General features: G+C 43.4%; 1 protein-coding gene and 1 long non-coding RNA gene across 6 annotated transcripts; one reads left to right on the plus strand and one right to left on the minus strand.

The window, feature by feature from the left end:
• Positions 1 to 1952: 1952 nt before the first annotated feature.
• CMTR2 (cap methyltransferase 2) lies at positions 1953 to 16996 on the minus strand. Of its 5 annotated transcripts, none has more exons than XM_067543486.1 (3): positions 16970 to 16988; positions 12106 to 12255; positions 1953 to 9101 (listed from the first exon to the last, which is right to left on the minus strand). In XM_067543486.1, exons 2-3 carry the CDS (start codon positions 12130 to 12132, stop codon positions 6783 to 6785), a joined length of 2346 nt encoding a protein of 781 aa, XP_067399587.1. In that variant the 5' UTR covers positions 12133 to 12255; positions 16970 to 16988; the 3' UTR covers positions 1953 to 6782. The 5 variants fall into 5 exon arrangements, with proteins under 5 accessions (XP_067399587.1, XP_067399586.1, XP_067399589.1 ...); XM_067543485.1 differs by lacking the exon at positions 16970 to 16988 and adding an exon at positions 12737 to 12984; XM_067543488.1 differs by lacking the exon at positions 12106 to 12255 and having other exon boundaries at positions 16970 to 16996.
• A 1854-nt stretch (positions 16997 to 18850) lies between these two features.
• On the plus strand, positions 18851 to 20759 carry LOC137149869 (uncharacterized). The gene is made up of 2 exons (XR_010918854.1): positions 18851 to 19197; positions 20605 to 20759. It is a non-coding gene; the product is annotated as an uncharacterized lncRNA (long non-coding RNA).
• Positions 20760 to 22435: the final 1676 nt, after the last annotated feature.

The following is a 22435-nucleotide window of genomic DNA, read 5'->3' on the forward strand; positions in this document are numbered from 1 at the left end:
ATATACCTTGACTTTAGCAAAGCTTTTGATACGGTTTCTCACAGTATTCTTATCAGCAAGTTAAAGAAGTATGGGTTGGATGAATGGACTATAAAATGGATAGTGAACTGGCTAGAGCATAGGGCTCAACGAGTAGTGATCAATGGCTCCATGTCTAGCTGGCAACCGGTCACAAGCGGAGTTCCCCAGGGGTCGGTCCTGGGGCCGGTTTTGTTCAACATCTTTATTAATGATCTGGAGGATGGGGTAGATTGCACCCTCAGCAAGTTTGCGGACGACACTAAGCTGGGGGGAGTGGTAGATACCCTGCAAGGTAGGGATAGGATACAGAGTGACCTAAACAAACTGGAGGATTGGGCCAAAAGAAATCTAATGAGGTTCAACAAAGAAAAGTGCAGAGTCCTCCACTTAGGAAGAAAGAATCCCATGCACAGCTATAGACTGGGGACCGACGAGCTGGGCAGCAGCTCTGCAGAAAAGGACCTGGGGGTAACAGTGGATAAAAAGCTGGATATGAGTCAGCAGTGTGCCCTGGTTGTCAAGAAGGCCAATGGCATATTGGGCTGCATTAGGAGGGGCATTGCTAGCAGGTCACGGGAAGTGATTATTCCCCTCTATTCGGCATTGGTGAGGCCGCATTTAGAATATTGTGTCCAGTTTTGGGCCCCCCAATACAAAAAGGATGTGGACAAGTTGGAGAGAGTCCAGCGGAGGGCAACAAAAATGATTAGGGGCTGGAGCACAGAACTAATGAGGAGAGGCTGAGGGAACTGGGCTTGTTTAGTCTGCAAAAGAGAAGAGTGAGGGGGATTTGATAGCGGCCTTTAACTACCTGAAAGGGGGTTCTAGGGAGGATGGGGATAGGCTGTTCTCAGTGGTGGCAGATGACAGAACAAGGAGCAACGGTCTCAAGTTGCAGGGAAGGAGGTCTAGGTTGGACATTAGGAAAAAGTTTTTTACTAGGAGGGTGGTGAAGCACTGGAATGGGTTACCTAGGGAGGTGGTGGAATCTCCATCCTTAGAGGTTTTTAAGCTGCGGCTTGACAAAGCCCTGGTTGGGATGATATAGCAGAGGTTAGTCCTGCTTTGAGCAGGGGGTTGGACTAGATGACCTCCTGAGGTCCCTTCCAACTCTAATATTCTATGATTCTATGATTCTATAGACAAGAACTGCCTTCCTCCTTCACTAATAGAACATTCAGAGGAAAAATTAGTTAAATATTCATACAATTTAACATTCTCCATGTTTTGAAAGCAGTCCAGGACAGATCTGCCATCCAAGCAGACAAAGGAAGTCAGCTGGAACACTTGTTAGTACAACAGAGCTGTACTTGAGAAAAGGCATGCAGCTACATCTGTACAATACCAGTCCCTGGAATCTAGCATTTAAGATAAACTCTAGCCTAATGTTTCTGGTTAATAAAACACTCTGCATGGTATAGCATAATAGGCTTGTCACAAATGAGAAGCTTTTTATCACTAGGAGAGACTGAAGATCCCCAAGTCAAAATCCTTGTTTTTAAAGCAAAGGACAGAATACTGTACATGGGAGAGAGAGAGTGATGTTAAGCTAGGCATAAAGGAGCCGGGTTCTATGCAGGCATTCCACACACAGCTCTGCCCATGTCTGCATCTCAAGCTTACTTGTTTTCATAACGGTGAACTACGAAGGTAAAATGGAAAAAAAAAAAAAAAAAAAAAAAAAAAGTGAAATACCAGAAGTGTACTCAATGGCTACCACTAACCAGGATGCTCTGATACCATTGTGATGAATATAGTACAAGTGTGTCGAGACAGATGAGATAGGCAGGCTTGGGAAAGGAAAATAAGTGGCTCAGAAATAATTGAAAATATTAAAACATTTTTATTGAATGTTTTTGATGACTCCCAAGTCTGTTTAATTTCTGTTCATATTTAGATAGGTGTCTAAACAAGGAAACAAGAAATGAATGGTCAGAGCAAAATAAGATTTTATTTTCAAAACAAAGTTTCACTGCTCCCACTCCTTAAAAATCAGAAGTCTCTTTACACATAATTTACAGAGGTCAACAGAAAAATGCAGTAGCCAGCTTCTGCCAACATTTCTTCATCTTTATATCCACAAATACTCCACCCCCAAACAGAAACACCTACTTAATTTAAAAAGCAAAACTCCTTCCAATCTGATGTAGGATTGCAAATATCGAGCAGCATTAACACATGCACACACACGTGCAAAATGATCACTCAAGGCAGTAAAATCCCAGAGCCTACCTCTCATGGAAGCTTTATCAAGCAAGGCTGAGCAAATCCACTAGGCAATGGCCCCAGAAAGCAAGTTTAATCAGTCTGTACAGATGGACGGAAACACTGCTTAGTGAGACAGTCATTGTAACATTAACTGGATCTTTTAAAATTTAGGATTTGTTACAAGCCAGGTATCTCTAGAACCATCAAGAATTTCCACACAAAGTTGGTATCCTTTTAAAGCTCAGAATACGTTTTGTAATTGCCAGTATTTGTGTAACTGGACGAGGATTACACAGCAATCCAAATTACTGCATAATAAACAGTTAGTGATAGGCAATCATGGCTGAATACCATAACGTCTGACATAAACAGATGCAACTCCATTTGGGCCTATATGTTCATTTCATCCCATCCAGATGGCACTTTTTGTCAGCTTAGTTGAAGTATAAAAAAGAAACCAAACCAAGTTTTTAAACAAGACAACCATGAAAATGTTTCCCCTTATCTCCGTCTTGCAATATTGTAACAAAACTTTAGCAATCCAGGGACAAAAAAGTCTTTTCACTCACCTTTCACAGCCTTCCCCCAAGATCTTGTGGGGGAAAACAAACAAACACTAAATGATATTTCACATGCCCATTAGAAAGAAAAAAAGTTATTTTCCATAGGCAAGTAGAAAATTTGCAAAGCTGTCTTGTCCAGAAAACAAGTGCCCTCCCTTGCACAAAATTTGTCACCCTACTTTGATAGCCAAGCTGAGATATTTTAGTGGCAACAAAATTGCAAGAGAAACAATGATGATGCTAAGTTTTTTTTCCAAATTAATATGCTGAAAATCCCAAATTCAAGGACTGAGATCTCAAATGAAATGTTCCTGAAAAAGGTAAAAAGAAAACTTCCTGCCCTGTAGGCTAAAATGTTATGGTCACATTGTGCACGCCAATGAATCAATATTTAAGAATATTCTAAACCCTAGCTCAAGATCCAAGTTTAACAACCAGAATACAAGTCTTCTCCGTTCCTATCCAGCTATCCAGCCAGCTATCCAGATGGCTTATACCAAAGTCCTTTCCTTTAAGTCCCAATTTGCTTTTCTAATACACAGTAATTCTACCACTGTCTATTTATACTACTAGTAATTTGACTGATCTAACTTAAATTGAGTTGACTAGACAGCAATTAGTATAATTTTAACAGAAGACAAGATTTCATACACTAAATCTCATTATACCTTATAAAAATCAAATTGGAAAACCACTGGCAGGCTTATATCTAGATATGCATGTACCTGTGTATGTCCAAATGACATTAAATACAATAATTTACAATACAAATAAAAAGTGGCGAGTCTCCAAACCTCAATGCACTCAACTAAACAGAGTCCTTTCACTGGGTAGATATTAGATTCAAATTTCACCTACACTTATTCTAAAGCAGTGTAACTTTTTAAATATCAATAGTCAAATAGGCTCTTAGGCAAGATCAAAATCAAGTACAAAATCTTTAGAAATTAAACCAAGTCAGCCCAGCCATATCACACACAAATCACTATGACTTAGGTATGAACTCACAACTGGACATCTGAAACACTAAGGCAGCCAAATAAACCAAATCCATCTTGCTCCCTCCCCTCACTTTCACTGATGTAACTTGTAGCTTCTAAAACATTAAGACCAGCATCCAGTTTCTCTTCGAATAGTAGGAGGCAGAAAATAAACTTGCCATTTGTTTTTTAAAAAAAGCAGCTAAGATGCTTAATCAGGCCTCATTCTATATCAAACAGAAGACTTGGTAAAAGAATTAGACTGCATGACCAAACAGACTTTTCATCTCTGTCCAAAAAGGTTAAACACCTTCTTCCCTCACATTCTTATGACTCCCACAAAAATCACAATGGAAACACTTAATTGTTACTGTTCTTTTAAGGAGTCTTTGGTCTTTAAGATGGTTAAGACACAACCAACCCATGAAATTCACAAGAGAAGGACAAAGCATCAGTCCTAACTTTGAATCTCCTGACTTTGCTTGGACTTCAGTGATTTTATTTTAAAAATAAAACATGTAGACTGGGACTTTCTCACAGAGACCCCTCCACACAGAGAACCCCCCTTTAAGGAAGGGTGTAAGGAGCAGCAGTGACTACAAGATTTCTGTACCAGGGAAAGGGTCAGATAGCACAAAGGCTGCATCTCTATGGTGGAGGCAAAAAGCCCTTGTACCAACATTCTTGGAATCCTCTGCATTTGGAAATGAACCTTGTGACTCATTCTGCCAGGAGAATGCAGGCCAAAATCTAGGCACCCAGAGACTCCATGGGTGAAATCATGACACAACTGAAGTAAATGGCAAGATTCCCAGTGACTTCAGTGGTGCCAGGATTTCACCCCACAAGACAATCTGATACCTCCTCCCCTTATGTCTCTCTAGGGAGGTGACAATCTGGTCCATAGCTCGGAATTAAGTGCAGAATGGTTAAGAACGTTGAACACCCACATTCAGGCCCAGATTTTCAAGAGAAGCACTTTGGAAGCACATTGGCTCCTGAACTCTTGATAACCCAAGTCAAGTTATGCCTCCTAATTTTAATTTCTGAACTCTGGAAAGATAGCTTTCAGAAAGTATGGAAGAAGTCAGGTGCCTCAAGGGACCTTGTCAATGTGAAGTCTAGTCAATTCCAGAGAGTTAAAAGTACTTTCATGAAATACATCTGTCTCCAAGTCTTCCTGCCAAGTTTTGTGCTTTTATGCTCTTAAAAAAAAAAAACCCAACAAAAAAATCCCATCTCCCATTGCACACAAATGGAGACTATGGACAGATGATAGAGGGAATAAAGTGAAACTGACAGAGTACTGTCAAAGGTATAAAGGAGGCAACTGACAAAATACAGAAAATACTGGTTTTCACAAGAGTCTTTCAGGTATAATCATCTCAGATATTTACTTGTAGCAACAGTAGGTTTTAGGAAAAAAAAAAGAAAAAAATCAAATAGAGGTCAGATTTTTAAATTACAAATGTCTCTTTAAACCCAGAAAAAATGTTAGGATGTCTAGATTTGAGTTAACCAACTATATGGGGGATCTTCTGACTTTTTAATACTCAAATATACATTTTGACAATGTAAACATACTTATGTATTTTGAAGTATTGTAGATGCTTCTGCTTCAGAGGAGGTTCTTTTCGAGATGGGTTGGCTATAGAAAGCTACAAATAGGTTAAGGTAACTCTCCCTAAATCCCACAATTACAAAGAAGATGGGGAGAGGAGACACTGCTTTCTGATGGTGATACTTCTATTTTGCTCATTCTCTCACTATCACCCAAGGTTCTCAAAAGCTTTAGGAATGAAGCCTCAACACACCAGAGACTCAGCAGTATTATGGCCATTTTACTGATGGGGAAATGGAGGCACAGGGAAGTGAAGTGACGGCCACACAGCAAGTCAATTTCATAGGTGGGAATAGAACCCAGGAGTCTTGATTCTCTCCTATATACTGTTAAAAAGCAAGTATTTGTAACGTAGGATTCGGTGATTACAAAATTCCTGATAAGAAAATCAGTTTCCCTTCTGCTTGACATCTAACCTCGGGCCTACACAGTGGCCCATTATAAATGGCATCACTTAACATTCTGCTGGCTGCCAGCAGTTGCTCAACTTGCAATACCTTTTAATTTGCAGAAAGTGGTGAAGACCTGATCTCTGAAAAGTCAACCTCCTTTAAGTGCCTAAAGTTGGACAATATAAGTTGAGGCATCCAAGTCATTAGTCAATCACTTCTGAAAAATGTAGGCCTTACCCAGCATGGCTTCAGATCAGCAAAGGCATCAGCTTATAAAATTTAATTTCTGAACCAAATCTTATATAGATTTTGATATTGGGATGTATTCAGCAAACTCTAAAGATATTTTTAAAGGGCTCCAATTCTTTCTGGAGGCAATAGCATAGGCCGCCTCTTTTTAATCAAAAGGGAAGGTTAGCTAGTTTGGAAATGCTATCAGCTACCAAGTTTGAATACCACACTTGGCTCCCCAATACCCTGGAATTAACAGAGTATGAAGGGGGTACATCTAAAAGTCACTTAACAGCAGCCTCTATTGGCTGATAAGCAGTGGCATCAATTAAGCCCCATTCAGCACTCTCAACATCACAATGATTATATTTTGGTTATGTCTATACGGAAGGAAGAGGATCTAGATGGGGAGAGACAAGACTGTATGAAGGCACGAAGGTCTGACCCAGAAGAACTCCCCTTTCTCCAGAAACTCAGTCCTTCATTTTGCCTCACAAATTCCCCACCATGTAGAATAACTCTCAGGCTTATAGGACGTGTATGGCAACAGCTAATGGCAGAGGGCAGTACTATAGAACTGGTAGTCCAAAATTGGGTACCAAAATTAAAATAATCCCCACCGTTTTAAAATGGAGTAATATTCACACTAGCAAAAGAAAAATTTAAAAAAAAAAAAAAAAAAAAAAAAAGAAAGAAAGTTACACAGCCAGAGAAGTGAATCTTCTCTGAAACAGCACCTACCAGTTCGACTCTAGAATCACTAAAATTAAAGATTACTCAACATTTGCTGATGCTCAACTTGTATTATCAAATGGAGCTGTCTCTTTGCAATGGCAGTATTCAAATCCCATAAAAACTCCAGCAGCATGCCTTTTAAAAGCATCTCCATAGGGACAAACTGTAACACCTGCTGAGGAGAGTCTGAGTTGAGCAAAGAGTTTATTAGTTTATTCAGATCCTGCAGGTACTCAACAACTGGATTTGGAAGACCCTGATAGCCAATGCACAACAGAACAGCACTGGTCCCGAGAGGTTCAGAGGATATGGGGCAAGCAAACGTAATGCATCTGAAACAGCTGTGCAGTACAAAAATCAGGCCAGCTGTGAAGCGTGTAAAACAAGAAAGAACAGGCAGAATCAAAGCATCTCCCAGCTGAAGCTGATTAAATGCACACAGAACGCACTCTAAAAGCTGCTGCTGATATTTTGGCTCTCCATCATGAAGCAAAGAACAGCTGAAAGTCAAGAGTTTGGCTGACTCCAGGAGCCTCACTTCCATGCTGGTCTGGCTTTTGACGTCACAAAGAGATGGAAAGCCCACTACAAAACACTTTATTTGGTCACTGCATCCTTCATTTGGTACCTTCTGATGATACTTGGTAAGGCTGGACAACTTAGATAGTATCAGTGCCTCAGTAAGAACACTGCAAGAATTACATGGATACTGTGTTAGTCTGGAGAAGGAGCTAGTTTTTAGTCTGCTTGCTAATGATTCTTTGATGGCTTCATTTAGAGTCTTCAAGACTTCACCATCACAGAATGGAGAGCATTTTACTCTTGGCAGCCTCTTTCCCTCCAAGATGTACCATAAATTACACTCAAGATTACAAGATGACCCTTCCAAAATGCAGCTTTCCCCAGCATTACTTAAAGTGTGCTCTTCAGCCCAATGATTAAGGTAGCCTTTGGCCACCTTATCTTCCCATGTCAGGGATTCCAGCATTTTTCTTTCATTGTATGTACTAAAATATTTGTTCCGCTGTCCAAACCATTTTGCATTCATGCTGCAGCCTACATGAGATTTCTTCACTAGCCAATTATTTCTTGTAATGTGTTGCAGGTGGAATCTTTGCATGAAAAATTCCACAGCACAGTCCCTTAAGTTGTTCAGCTTTACTTGTTCTGCTTCCGCCATGCACTCAAAGAGCTGGATATTCTCAGATATAGTCTCTATTTGATACTTGTGAAAGAACGCACAGCATTCTTCATGCATTTTAAGGAAAGATTCTGGAATCACATGTTGGGGAAAGAGTGCTTTGCCGACCATTTCTGTTCCAAAGTTTTGCATCATCTTGGACAGCAGAGGATGGATGGCCTCTCTGCCCATGTAATGAAGACAAACTACATAGACTTCTGAGTTCCCAGCTTTGCTAGTGGCAGGTTTAAAGACATGGACCTCCTCAAAGGAACAATTTAACAGAAAAAGCAGGTTGGCAGAACAATGTTCAAATAGAGTGAACATCTTCAAAACAAAGGAGCCACCACTGCCTAGGGTCATTAAAGCAGTGACTGCTTCACAGTAATGTAGAGGTGAGACAAGCGCTTCCTGTTCACCAGGATTTCCTTGGCAATCAAAACTCCCATCAGCGGTTACCAAGTGAACAGTGGTCATATTACTTATGAAGTGCTGAAGTCCAGTTAGATGGTTCAATGTCATCACATCCCCAGTGTTATCTGAGCCAAAGTACCACCATGGCAAAGTATTTGCAATAAGCCGGTCATCCATAATCATCACGAGGGTGTCATTAGCTTCATGATATGGATTTAGGGTATTGGCTACCCAGTTCCAATCACAGGGGACGTGATGGGATTTTAAGTAGTGATTGAGACTAGATATAAAAGCACCAGGTGCTTCACAGAGATGGACAGAATTGAGTTCTCCATTCTGAAGAGCTTCTTTCGGGAGAAGGGGAAAACTGCACAAAATCTCATGGAATTTGCACCAAGCCTGGGTACACAGCTCAGCATTCACAGATTTCTTCACATGAGAAGTGATTTTCCCTGCTTTATTGGTGAAGGAAGTGTGCTGATGCCATGCATCCAATTTCTTATCACTCAGCTGGTTTTTTACTTCATTCATGGAGTCCTTCAGAGCAAGGAGTGTATTGAATTCTTTGTGATCGCAGGTAAACACATAATTGGAATCTGGCAGCTGCCATTCATTATTTGGTGGTTTTGTATATGAGAACTTCTTCTCAAAGAGCGCCTCGATTTCAGCAAGAATCATAGGACTGAACTTTTCAAGATTTGTGGCCTCCGCAACATAAGGCTTTGTACATTCATTCATTCTTGGACTGACCACAATCTGGGGAGGGGGAAAAAAAAAAAGAAAAGGGGGTTACGTGATCCAAACCAATTATGACACCTTCCCAACCATAAGAAAAACACAGAACAAGTTTAAAAACTGAACAGAGAATACATGTGTAAAGTTTAAGAAAAAAGTTAGATATTTCAGCTTGTTTTGTTTTAAAGTTTGTGCTCCAGAATGAGAATGGAAAAATATGTTACTGAGTCATTCTAAGAGTGGAATAAAAAAAAAGTTACAGTTTTGGACTGAAACCTCCATTTTAACTCAATGTATACACATTTAATCAGAAAACAGATTAAGCCTTAAATTCCCCAAGTGCTAATTAACTAACACAAGGTATCTAACTAGTATAGAAAGGTAAAATTTTGGAGAGAGATGGCAGAATTGGTTTGAGAGTATGGCTGTGGGGAGAGAGGAGACACAAAGCTAGAGCAACAGCGGGAAGGAACAAAGCTGCTACAGCATGCACCACAGAACTTTAGGAGACAGCTCAGACTTCTAGTAGGGCAACAGTTGGATTCTCTGTTCAGAGCCAACATTTTAACTCAAGAAGCATTATTTAAACAAAATGACCAGCAGTTTGGGAGCAAAGAGAGACTCTGTAGTGTATCATTTCACCCATCACAGAAATGCAGCAGTTTAACAGAAACACTACAGAACAGTTTAGGACAAGAAGTGAAAAATACTATATTGCAATTGAAAGTGTTCAAGAGTACAAAGGGGCAAATGGTAACTATCCAAAACAAGAATTATGGCCAGTGCACATGGGCAAACACAAAAGATGGAAGCTAGGGACTTCACCCTCATGACAAAAATAAGCTTGTTCTTTAATTTCTTAACAAGCTCACTGGATTGTTATCTAGACTTCAAATTAAGATTGCCCTCACCTACACCCCCCCCCTCCCCACACACACACCTTTAATACAGCAGGTAGTTCTGGTGGGCATCCCATCTCAAAAAGGATGTATTAGAATTGGAAGAGGTACCGAGAAAGCAGCAAAAATTATTAGGGGCATGGAACAGCTTCCACATGAGGAGATATTAAAAATAGAGGCACTGTTAAGCTTAGAAAAGACAGCTAAAGGGGGATATGATATAGGTCTGCAAAATCATGAATGGTATGGAGAAAAGGAATACAGAAATGTTATTTACCCCTTCACACAACATAAGAATTAGGGGTTACCCGACGAAATTAATAGCAAGCAGCTTTAAAAACAAACAAAGAAACAATCAAAATGGAAGTACTTCTTCCTGGGGAAAAAGGAGCATGGTTTTGCAGTTAAGACACTGGGTTTACTGGAAATCAAGCAAAAAGGTTCAATATGGACTTACTTCCCAGTCCACGACAGACCTCTCGTGTCTACCACACACTTCCTGTGATGGTCACTGGAGCTGGAGGGGTAATTTCCAGTTCAGGCAGACATACGGGCATTAGCTTTGACTGAGATAGCACGCTAAAAGTCACAGCATAGCTGCAGCTGCACAGGCACCAGGACAGACTAGCCATTCTAGTGCAATCCTGTCTGAACCCCTAGGTATGTACTCCAGCACAGACATACCCAGAGAGGCTCAGGAGATGTCTATACTGTAGCTGAGAGCACCTCACTGCCCCAGTAGAAAGACTCATGCTAGCAAGCACACTAAAAACAGTGTGGACATAGCAGCTTGGGTTCTCAAGCCCACCAGACTTACTGAGTCTGAGCTTGGGCTGCTAGCCGCAGTCTCTTCTGCAGCCACAATGTCCACATTGCTTTTTTCCCTGTGCTAGCTCAAGTCCCACTAGTACAAGTCTTTCTAACCAGGCTGGGTGGTTTTCTCCCAGCTGCAATGTAGATCTTCCCTCTGTGCCTTGGTTTCCCCATTTTACAGATGGAGATAACACTTTCCTACAGCACTCTTGTGAGGAGAGACTCAGATACTACAGTGACAGGGGTCAAAGACATCATGAAAAGCAGCTTCTCCCAGTGATCCCACGGTCAGACAAATCACAACCAGTAGGGTAGCTACTGTTTGTCAGTCTAATCCTGCAAATGTTTAAGCACATGAATAACCCCAACATTAGTTTTAAAACCCAACACAAACCATGTCACTACAGAAGTAGAATCAGCCAGCCTGCCTTCAACCATAAAGGTCTGTAAAGGAAAGAAAATAGGCCTAACGTGGTTGACAGCATCTCCTTAACATACATTTATTTATTTATGTGTAGTTGAACAGCCTATAAATATTAAGCATAATTAGGTTGCAGTGAAGTAGAAAGAATGGGGGAAAAAATAAAGCTTTGCTGATTATTGCAATTTACAGTTGATGCATGCCATTTTTCAGACCCAGGAGACAAAAAAAAAAATACAATATATAACAAAACACTTAAGCCTGGTTTACACCTAAAAGTTAACTTGATCTAGCTACATCCCTCAGGGCTGTGAAAGAGATCCACCCCATGGTGCAGAGCCCCCAGGCAGCTTGCCAGAACACAACATCCATACTAAGTCAGACCAATGGTATCTAGCCCGGTATCCTGTCTTCTGACAATGGTTGATGCTAGATGCTTCAGAGTCAGTGAACCAAATGGCAATTTTGAGAGATCATTGCCTGTCATTCAATCCCAGCGCCTGCCAGCCAGAGGTTTAGGAGACATCCAGAGCATGGGGTTGCATCCCTGACCATCTTGGCTAATAGTCATTGATGGACTTATCCTCCATCAATTTATCTAGTTCTTTTTTTAAGCCAGTTGTACTTTTAGCTTTCACAACATCCCATGACAAAGAGTTCCACAGGTTGACTGTGTGCTTTGTGAAGTGCTTCCTTCTATTTCTTTTAAACCTGCTGCCTATTAAATCCATTAAGTGACCCCATAGTTCTTGTGTTGTTTACCCCTTCACATAACACTTCCCTATTCATTTTTGCCACACCATTTGTGATTTTATAGATGTCTCTCATGCCCCCCCCCCCCCCTTTTAGTTGTCTTTTCTAAATGGACCAGTACCCATCTTTCTAATCTCACCTCATATGGAAGTTGTTCCATCCTCATTATTATTTGCGTTGCCCTCCCCAGCACCTTTTCCAACTCGGAGGCATCTCTTTTGGGATGGGGTGACCAGCCGCACACACAGTATTCAAGTGTACACAGAGCGAGTGCACCCGGCGGGTTTACCTAGAGCCATGAGACCAGTTACTGTTTTATTTTCCAGCGCTCTCCTAAGGGCGCCTAACAGGGTTAGCTTTCTTTGAGGGTTGCTGCACACCGCGCAGACAGTTTCAGGGAACCATCTACTAAGACTCCCAGAGCTCGGTTTTCAGGGGCAGCAGCTCGCTCGGCCCTGTGGGCTTGGGATTCAGTTCCCATGTTCACTGCTTCGCATTTATCAACACTGAATTGCTTCCTAGTCCCTCCCCCCCGGGCAGGCCGCCGCGAGCCCTCTTCCCCCAGGGGCAAGTCTGGCCCGCCCCGCCCAGCGCTATTACTGGGGCTCCGCTCCGCGGTGCAAGGCGCGCGGGGTCAGGGAGCCGCCCTAGGCCCAGTCCCGGGACTCCCGCCCCGCTGGTGCCGCTGAGGAAAGTCGAGCCTGGCCCGAGCTGTTCTAGCCCTCGCTCCCCGGAAACGCCACCGCCGGTGGGGCCCGAGCGCTCCTTACCCGGGGCTACGGCGCCTCCGACAGAGAGAGACCTAAACCAGTACGAGCCGCGGCCTCGCGCTAAGAAAGAAGCCAGGCCCCAGCCCGTCAGGGGGCGGGGCGGGCTCGCGCCGCAGGGGGCGGGACGGATGGTCCGGGCCTAGCCTGGCCTCAGTCATATCCGGGGCCACCAGGGCCCCACCGTAGCGAGACTCGCTCTCCTGCGCACTCGCACTGTGGCCAGGGCCGGCCCCACCCTCCAGGAGCAACCCCGGTCAGCCGGCCACGAGACCCCCGTGCCTCAGCCCGTCCGCCTCATACACGCTAGGCCCAGAACCAATCCCACGCTAGGACAGGCCGGCCCGTCCCCTGGTTTCCACCTCCTCTGTGCCAGAGAGCCTGCTGCCCCGCCCCCACCCAAGCGTCTTAGCTTCTCTCCCTCCCTCACAGCAACTGTTATACACCAGGGCTGCCGTGTGCCCTTTACCACTCCAGCCCCCCCTCCCCCCCGCTGCCTCCCACCATGATCTCCCACTCCTACCTAGGTGGCCCCGCACCTACTGCCACCCACCATGCCCCCCCCCCCCACACACACACACACAGTGCGCTCATCCCAAAAGTCACACTACCACCCCTCAGGGTGCATCTACGGGCCATCTTTCCCCATTTGGGTGCAACTAGAAGTATCTTCAGCAGAGCTTTAGTTAATGTTCTCCCTAGAAAGCTCCCCTAGTCCAGTGCATTTCCTTGGCATTATATAGCATGGTCCTATTTTCTCCTCAACTGTCACAATGGAAGTCAGGTGTCAACAGGTATCACACACTGGTGCAGTAAACACACATTTGCTGTTTATGCTATTAGCTCTGATGCTAATAGCACTTCTTACCATTAATTATTCAAATCCTGATAATGTCAGAATTGGTAAAAAGCGCAACTATTTTATTAATTCCTCATTGTTCCATGGAAAATGAGTTTGGTGGACTCAATCCAGTTCCCACTGGACAGGTGAGCACATCAGAAAATCCCCTACAACTATTGGCACCATTACTGAAAATAACACTCTAAAGGCCATGGAATGAGCAGGCCATAAAATAGAGGTGATTCTTCAGATCAGGGCTCAGGCACCATTGATGGAGGGTGCTAAAAGGAAAGTTTGCATTGATTGCTAGGCCCCACCCTTCTCAGAGTTTGGCTCCTAGTTCTGGGCTGCAAGGAAGTGCCTATCTCTGCTAGCAATTCATGAAATAGTGGGAATCATAGCATTATAGGCTTGGAAGGGACCTCAGGAGGTCAACTAGTCCAACCCCCTGCCCAAAGCAGGGCCAACCCCAACTAAATCATCCCAGCCGGGGCTTCATCAAGCTGGGACTTAAAACCCTCCGAGGATGGAAATTCCACCACCTCCCTAAGTAGCCTATTCCAGTGCTTCACCACACTCCCAGTGAAAAAGATTTTCCTAATATCCAACCTAGACCTCCCCTATTGCAACTTGAGACCATTGCTCCTTGTCCTGTCATCTGCCACCACTAAAAACAACCTAGCTCCATCCTCCCTGGAACCCCACCCCTTCAGGTAGCTGAAGGCTGCTACCCAATCTCCCCTTACTCTTCTCTTCTGTAGAATAAATAAGCCTAGTTCCCTCAGTCCCTCCTCATAAATCATGTGCTCCAGCCCCCTAATCATTTTGTTGCCCTTCGCTGGACTCTCTCCAATTTATCAGCCAATGCTGAATAATCACTTCCCGTGATCTGTTGGCCATTCTCCTACTAATGCAACCCAATATGCTGGTAGCCTTCTTGGCAATAAGGGCACATTGCTGATTCATATCCAGCTTCTTGTCCACTGTAACCTCCAGGTGTTTTTCTGCAGAACTGCTGCCTAGCCAATCAGTTCCCAGTCTGTAGCTATGCATGGGATTCTTCTGTCCTAAGTGCAGGACTCTGCACTTGTCCTTGTTCTACCTCAGATTTCTTTTGGCTCAATCTTCCCATTTATCTACCACTCCCCCCTCCCCCCCATCTTACTGTCATCCGTGAACTTGCTGAGGGTGCAATCCACCCCATCCTCCAGATCATTAATGAAGATGTTCAACAAGACCAGCCCCAGCACCAACCCCTGGGACACTTCACTTGTTACCGGCTGCCAACTAGACATCGAGCCGTTGATCACTACCCATTGAACCTGATTATCTAGCCAGCTTTTAGCCATCTTATAGTCTAGTCATCAACCCATACTTCTTTAACTTGCTGACAAGAATCCTGTAGGAGACTGTATCAAAAGCTTAGTGAAAGTCAAGTTATATCACATCCACCGCTTTCCCCACATTCACAGAGCCAGTCATCTCATCATAGAAGGCAATCAGGTTGGTCAGGCATGATTTGCCCTTGGTGAATCTAAGCTGACTGTTCCTTTGATAGGTGCTCCTCTGCCTATGTCACACATAGGGCCCAATGCGGTAGGTGAGCTTAGAATGCCTAACTTCATACAAAGGAACTGGGGGTGGTGAGGAGATGTGAGGGAGAAGCCCTTTAGCCCAGTGGTTATGGTACTCACCTGGGATGTGGGGAAACTCCTGCTTCAAGTGGCAGATGTCGGTTTAAATTCCTTATTAGGCAGAGTGGGCAGGGGGGAGGAGGACTTGAACTAGGGCATCTCCTACATCCTCACTGAGTATCCTAACTGTAGGAGGAAGTAAAGCTAGGGCTGGGCAAATGGCCAGTATGAGAACTATCATGGCAATGGGGTTGTTGGTGGAAGACACATGGGATATGGCTGGGGTGGTCTCTTTCTGCCCCCTTCCCCTCAATGATCTGCTTGCAAAGGAAATTTACAGCTATTGCTACTGCAAGTATTAGTATGTCTCAATGTAAAGGAACTCACGCCATGCAGCTGAATTGTAAACAACAATCAGGGGTGAGCATAATTATATTCACCGCATAGCATTTAATATCACCATTTAAGGGCTCAGGGGAAATTGCAAGCTATGTATGTATTTACATATTGTTCATGAATAAATAGACTAAGGCTGCCACCGCAAGGCTCACTCACCAGCTGTTGATGGGAACGAGTACACAATAAAGGGTCTTTGTATACTCAGTCCACCCCTGGGTCATCCTGCTCTCTAACACTAACCGCCAAGGTAAAGATTATAAGGGAGTCATCTTCTTCTCATCTGCACTCTGGTTGTCTTGCATGGAGCTAGGCAGCCTCTGAGAAAGTCTACTGGAGTGGGTCCTACACACGAGTTAGGCCAAGGAGTGCTTGTATTTCCCTTGGTCATGGATTACTCTGGATCTTATGTGGGAGATAGGTGCCTGTGTAGCTAGAGTGAGGTTGTAGCTTGCCTGCTCAGAGGCAGGAACACAAGTGCTTAGGGAACATTTATTGCAAAAAAATGTAGGTGCTAAGGGTGTGCCTACAGGGGTAGTCTTATCAAACCCACAAGTGGAGTGATTGGAATAGATAGTTAGATCACAACAGAACAACTGCCATGGTGGACAGAGAGAGAACTAAAGGGCATGAGTTTCTGCCAAGTCCCCAAGAGCCACAGGATTTCTCTGGAGAGCTCAGCATTAAACCATAGGTTAAGCAAATTAGGTCTGTGCCAGCTCCATGGGGAACCAACAGCCACCTGCCTTGTATAATTTGGAAGAAACTCCTTGGTTTTAAAGTAATGGATTTTTCCACCTTGCTTTAGCCCTCCCATGGGTTTCACTATGGGAGGGCATCATCTGGACTTAAGACAATCAATGCAAACCAAATGTTGTAGCAGAGCACCAAGAACCCCAGAACAGATGCAGCCAGAGAGCATTTTGCTAGGAGCTAAACAGTCACTGAGCAGCCCTGACATTTCCATATTGATTAAGGACAGCTGATTTAATCATTTAAAACAAATCTTTCCCCATATTCCAAGAATAAAAGTCAGCAGGGTGGGTTGGGGGAGTTTGTATTCTTACTCTAACCCTTTGTCAACTGTGACCAAAAGGACCCCTTTTACCTACAGTCCAAATGGAAAGGCTCCTGCTATGTACAGAGCATCCTGGATTACCTGGAATTCATTTTATATAATAAACTATGGGACAAGAAACTGTGCTGTCTACAAAGAACATCAATACACGGCCATCAAGCTCTTACTCTCTGAATCCCTGGACAGAAAAGGGTAGAAACAGTTCATTTCCAAGCCACAATAGACACTATTTTCCTAGATGAGTAGATTTAGCTCTGTGATACAGTTAGTAACAAAAAGATACTCACATACTATCCTTCTAGAAAGGGTCATCATTATCCAATAAAAGGTAACTTTAAATGTGGAGATAAGCTATATATATATATATTAAAGCATGTCTCCTTTGATTGGTTTGTTTCAAAATCATCACCCAATCAATCAATTACATATGCAACTAATGTAAATGGAAGAAGCCTGAGCAAATTAAAATGATACCAGGCAGGTAGCTGAGGATATAATTGGCTCTCTAGTTGTTTTAGCATTTTTCTCCTAAAATAGTCTGATTTAGATTGTACAGAATAAGCAGTAGCAATAATGTTAGTGTTGAAACCTTATCTCATTCTTAACATCTGAGGATTAATGTTAATCAGAATATATTGCACATATTTCTCTCTGAAGGAAGAGTTTCTCTCTCCTTTCTTGTATAAGATTTGCAGTAAAGACCTGGGGAAAAGGTTTCCCTTAGTTTTGTCTGGCAGTTTGGTAGTAGCTACAGTAAAGAAGAGCTTTAATTATTCCTTCTTTTTTTTCAAGAAGAGCCAAGATTCCTAATGATCAAACCCTCTGGCCAATGGACTGCTTAGTACAAATCAATATACAATATTTTCTGAAGCTTGGAGTGGTTTGTTACAAGCCATTTGGCTCATCAGTGTTTGAACAGCATCTAGAAATTGATTGTAATGTAGTGGTTAGAGCAGAGGAATGATAATTAAGACTCCTGGATTCTACATCTCACTCTGCCACTCAGTCACTGTCATTTAACCTCTCTGTTTCAGTCTACTCATCTGAAAGCTGGGTCTATGATGAAGTGCATCTCACAAGATGCGTTAAGATTTTAATTCATTAATGACTGTAAAGCACTTTGAGATCCTCAGGTAAAAGGGACTTTAGTGGTACAGAGCATTATTATAGCTGAGTAAAATATTTCCCTTTCTCAGAACTCATGTTTAAACTGTTAGTTTTTTAAATTCAGATTATGAGCTTCTGCCAAACAGAAGGCCTAATTTCTTAAAATTACTGCAAATTTTAAAAATGTCACCAGACATTTACGTATCAGTTTAGATCCTACCCACATGGCTATGAGAACTTTAGAATTGGGCAACTTGGTGCAAGCTTGCTGAAGTAGGTGCTTCATGTCTGTTCCTGAGTATTCAAACAAATACAGCAACTCTTCTATCCTAGTCCCCTGTTAAATGGCACATGATGAGTGCAGTCATGGTTTTCAAAGTCCTGAATAGAGCTGATGTATACTTAAAGGGACAGCATCACTTCTTTAAATAAACTCGGAAAGCCTTCCTAAATTAAGATGAATGATTTAGTATTTCTTATATTTAAATAAGGAAAATACATATAAATTCAATCTAACCATATGGATGCTGATTTTAAAAATATATCAGATTTGCAGGAATATTTACTGAAATGCTGTGCCTTCTCTGCTGAATCTGGGAAGAAAGTTCATAGCTTCAATCTAGAGTAAGCAGTTTCAGCCTCACTTACTCACGTATAAGGGTCAGCAGCACAAATATATACTGTTTTGTGTCAACACCCACCATGTTTTTACCACTCATGTATTTAGTTTTGCAAGTTTGTTTCCCCATCTGTAAAATGGAAATGTTGACAGTCACCCAAAACGACACTGGAAAATGTACAGGATTTACAATGTTCACAGGCATATATTGGGGACAAATGCTGTTCATCTCATTTGTTCAACAGTTCCACTGACTTCAGTAGGACAATGTAAGCAAGGTAAGCAGAATTTGGCTCCATATAGGTAGGCAAATAACTTCCTCTATTTTACGGATGAGGTTAGGGTCAGATGTTAAAAGGTATTTAGGTGCCTTAGGATTTAGACATGTATTAGGATTTACAGTTGAGCTAGGCACCTAAATCTCAGTTGTTTCAATCTGTTTAGGTCCTTTGGGGAACCACACCAGGGTCAACATCTTCAAAGATACCTAATTCCTGCTGATTTCAATGGGAGTTAAGCACCTAAATACCCTAGAGGACCCGGGCTCAGGTGCCTATCTATAACGTCAAGTGCCTAAATAGCTTTGAACACCAGGCCATAAGCGACTAGTCCAAGGATGCTCAAATGCGGCCACGAGCAGCTGGGGAGGGAGGGGCAAGGATCCACCCTGCCCAGCCAGGTTTCACCTGACCACAAGCCGGGACTTGTTGGGAGCAGCCCCAGCAGGGTGAATAAGCTGCACGCCTTGGCTCCCAGAAGCACCTTCTACCGCTGGACTGCAGTGCTAAGGTAAGTGTCCCCCCCTGCGTGTCTGCCTCGGGGTCTGCTACCCTCCCTGCTAGCCCCTGGCTGCCCGCCAGTGCCTAAGGTCCCGCCTCCTATCCCTCTTTCCTCCCTCCCTGCCGCTCACTTGATTGTCTCTGCATGCGGGTCTGACTCCTTGCATTCATCCACTCACCCCCACTCCTTTCCCTGCCGGCCACGCCAATCCCTCTGGGTCCCGACTTCCACCCTTGCTTTTCTGGCACCCCCACCCCTGCCTGCCAGCCTCTCCATTGCCTCCAGGGTCATTGCATTCACCCACTCATTCCCCCCTCCCTGCAACCGTGCAAGTGATCCCCAGCAGCCCCCTCCCTAAGCTGCAGTTCCCCCCATCCACCCAAGCAGCCCTCTCCCTGCCTCTGCCAGATGGCTCAGGGCAGTTGCTGCCCATGTAGCCAGATTGGCTGCTCTGCAGGGAAGAACAAGTAACTCCCTGCAGCCACCTGGCAGGAGCTGAAATTCTTCCTGCACCCCACTCACCTTTTTCACTTGAAAGGTGAGTGGGGCAAGTGAGGCAGCTTTGCCACTTAAAGAGCTACTCAACTTCTGCTAATATTCTGATCCACACAACTGATGCATCAAAAGCCAGAACTTATTATTTGGACATGTCTATGTGCATGTTTATTTGATTTTCCTAATGTTAACTGAGTATATTAGGAAAAATTGTCACTGTGGCCACCAGAAGAGTTGGTGGCTGCACTCTGAGGCCACCAAAAAATTGTTGTGACAACCAGTGGACTAGTCTGTGGATACACAGTGGGCTGGTGGCTTGGTATGGCCCTGGGAGTCAGAAAACCTACATCTCAATTCTGTTCCTGACCTGCTGGGTGCTCCTGGGCAGGTCAGCTAACTTCTTTGTGCTTCAGTTACTCACAGTGTTACAGATGGGGAAATATTTTCTTGCAGTGGGGGGGCTTTGTGAGGCTTAACTAAATAACATCTAAAGTGCTGTAACAGTATAAGTGCTTTATAAAAGATGACTTTTTAAAAGTTTTTTTAATTAACTTTTACTGTTTAATATAAACCTCACAAAAAGAAAACAACACTGTTGTAATTTAAAGTTTAACAGTATGTAAACACCATTTTTAGCAACCTTACTATTAAACTATAAAATCAAATAAATCAATAGTTTACAACTAACAGGGGGACAACACAGACAAAGTAGGGAGAGGAAGTGTGAAAGCAGGAGGAAAAGAGTCTGGACTGGCCATTGGGCCCTTGAGTGTTCCTTAATCAAATGTTTCTAAAAATGTAGCTGGGATTTCTTTCAATTTATAGAGTTGATACCTAAAGCATTAAGGACCATGTCTTTAGCAGATGTGGAAATATAATTCAGGGATCCCTGTCTCTGAGTTGTGTTCATATTCCTTTTAGACCTCAAGACCTGCAAAAGACCACTGACAGCTCCTCGAAAGTTCATGCATGTGCATTTTCCTGTAAAAGCCTCTGCAGAGTTTTCCCATGCTTCACCAAAATTTTGGAAGGGAAGGGAATGTGAATTCACATAAAATAAAAGGCAAAAAAATGTTGCACATTTTTTTTTAAATAAGTTTTTCACTGAAGTTATCTAACTCTGCTGGGAATACTTAATATATAAATAAAAAACAATGTTAAAATATCATTAGGAAGCTTGCAAACTCAAACACTCAAAAGTTTAGACATGTCAGAATTAAGGTTGACTGTGCAGCCTTAATTTAGTCCCCATGTGCATATGTATTATGATACATAATAATTTGGCCCCTTGCAGATCTAGCTGTTGTCCTCTCTGCATTTGAATCAGGTAGTTTCCTGCCTGAGCCTAGTAGGGGAGTCATTGAAAGCACAGGAGTGACGGATTCCCTGCTGTTGGTTCAGATGTCCAGCCTGCAGCAACCCAGAGCTACAATTTCAGGAAAAGTCCTGCTCAGCCCTGGGCTGGTGCATGCCTAGAAGGGACAGAATATTTGTGGATTTAGTTGTCAAAACCAAATAAGTCTTTACTGAGTATGTGCCAACTCCATTTTTTCAAAGGTTTATAATTAGTCTACATCTGGGCAGATTTTCACTGGGACAGCAAAAGACACATCCCTGGCACAGAGGCCACTTTCCTGCCAAATTACAAGTACCTGCTCTGAAGCACAGGGGACACTAGAGCTTTTCAAAGAAAAGGTTACCCCATTTTTTTAACATGGTAAAACAATGTAATTTTTCCTAGTTTCATTTTCAGAAATCATAGAATCATAGAGTTGGAAGGGACCTCAGGAGGTCATCTAGTCCAATCCCCTGCTCAGAGCAGGATTAACCTCAGCTAAATAATCCCAGCCAGCGCTTTGTCAGGCTGCAGATTAAAAACCTCTAAAGATGGAGATTCCACCACCTCCCTAGGTAACACATTCCAGTGCTTCAGCACCCTCCTAGTGAAAAACTTTTTCCTAATGTCCAACCTAGACCTCCCCCTCCTGCAATTTGAGACCATTGCTCCTTGTTCTGTCATCTGCCACCACTGAGAACAGCCTAGCTCCATCCTCCCTGGAACCCCCTTTCAGGTAGTTAAAGGCTGCTATCAAATCCCCCTTCATTCTTCTCTTCTGTAGACTGAACAAGCCTAGTTCCCTCAGCCTCTCCTCATCAGTCTTGTGCTCCAGCCCCCTAATCATTTTTGTTGCCCTCCGCTGGACTCTCTCTAACTTCTCCACATCCTTGTGGTAGTGGGGGGCCCAAAACTGGACACAGTACTCCAAATGCGGCCTCACCAATGCCGAAGACAGGGGAATGATCACTTCCCATGATCTGCTGGCAATGCTCCCACTAATGCAGCCCAATATGCTATTAGCCTTCTTGACAACCAGGGCACACTGCTGACTCATATCCAGCTTCTTATCCACTGTTACCCCCAGGTCCTTTTCTGCAGAACTGCTGCCTTGTTCGTCGGTCCCCAGTCTGTGGCAGTGCATGGGATTCTTCCATCCTAGGTGCAGGATTCTGCACTTGTCCTTGTTGAACCTCATCAGATTTCTTTTGGCCCAATCCTCCAGTTTGTTTAGGTCCTTCTGTATCCTACCCCTACCTTCCAGGGTATCTACCACTCCCCCGAGCTTAGTGTCATCTGCAAACTTGCTGAGGGTGCAATCTACCCCATCCTCCAGATCTTTGATGAAGATGCTGAACAAAACCGGCCCCAGGACCGACCCCTGGGGCACTCCGCTTGTGACCGGCTGCCAGCTAG

Source organism: Emydura macquarii, unplaced genomic scaffold, assembly GCF_026122565.2.
Source record: "Emydura macquarii macquarii isolate MOO-44397 ecotype Brisbane River unplaced genomic scaffold, CSIRO-AGI_Emac_v2 contig_890, whole genome shotgun sequence".
Taxonomy (NCBI): domain Eukaryota; kingdom Metazoa; phylum Chordata; order Testudines; family Chelidae; genus Emydura; species Emydura macquarii.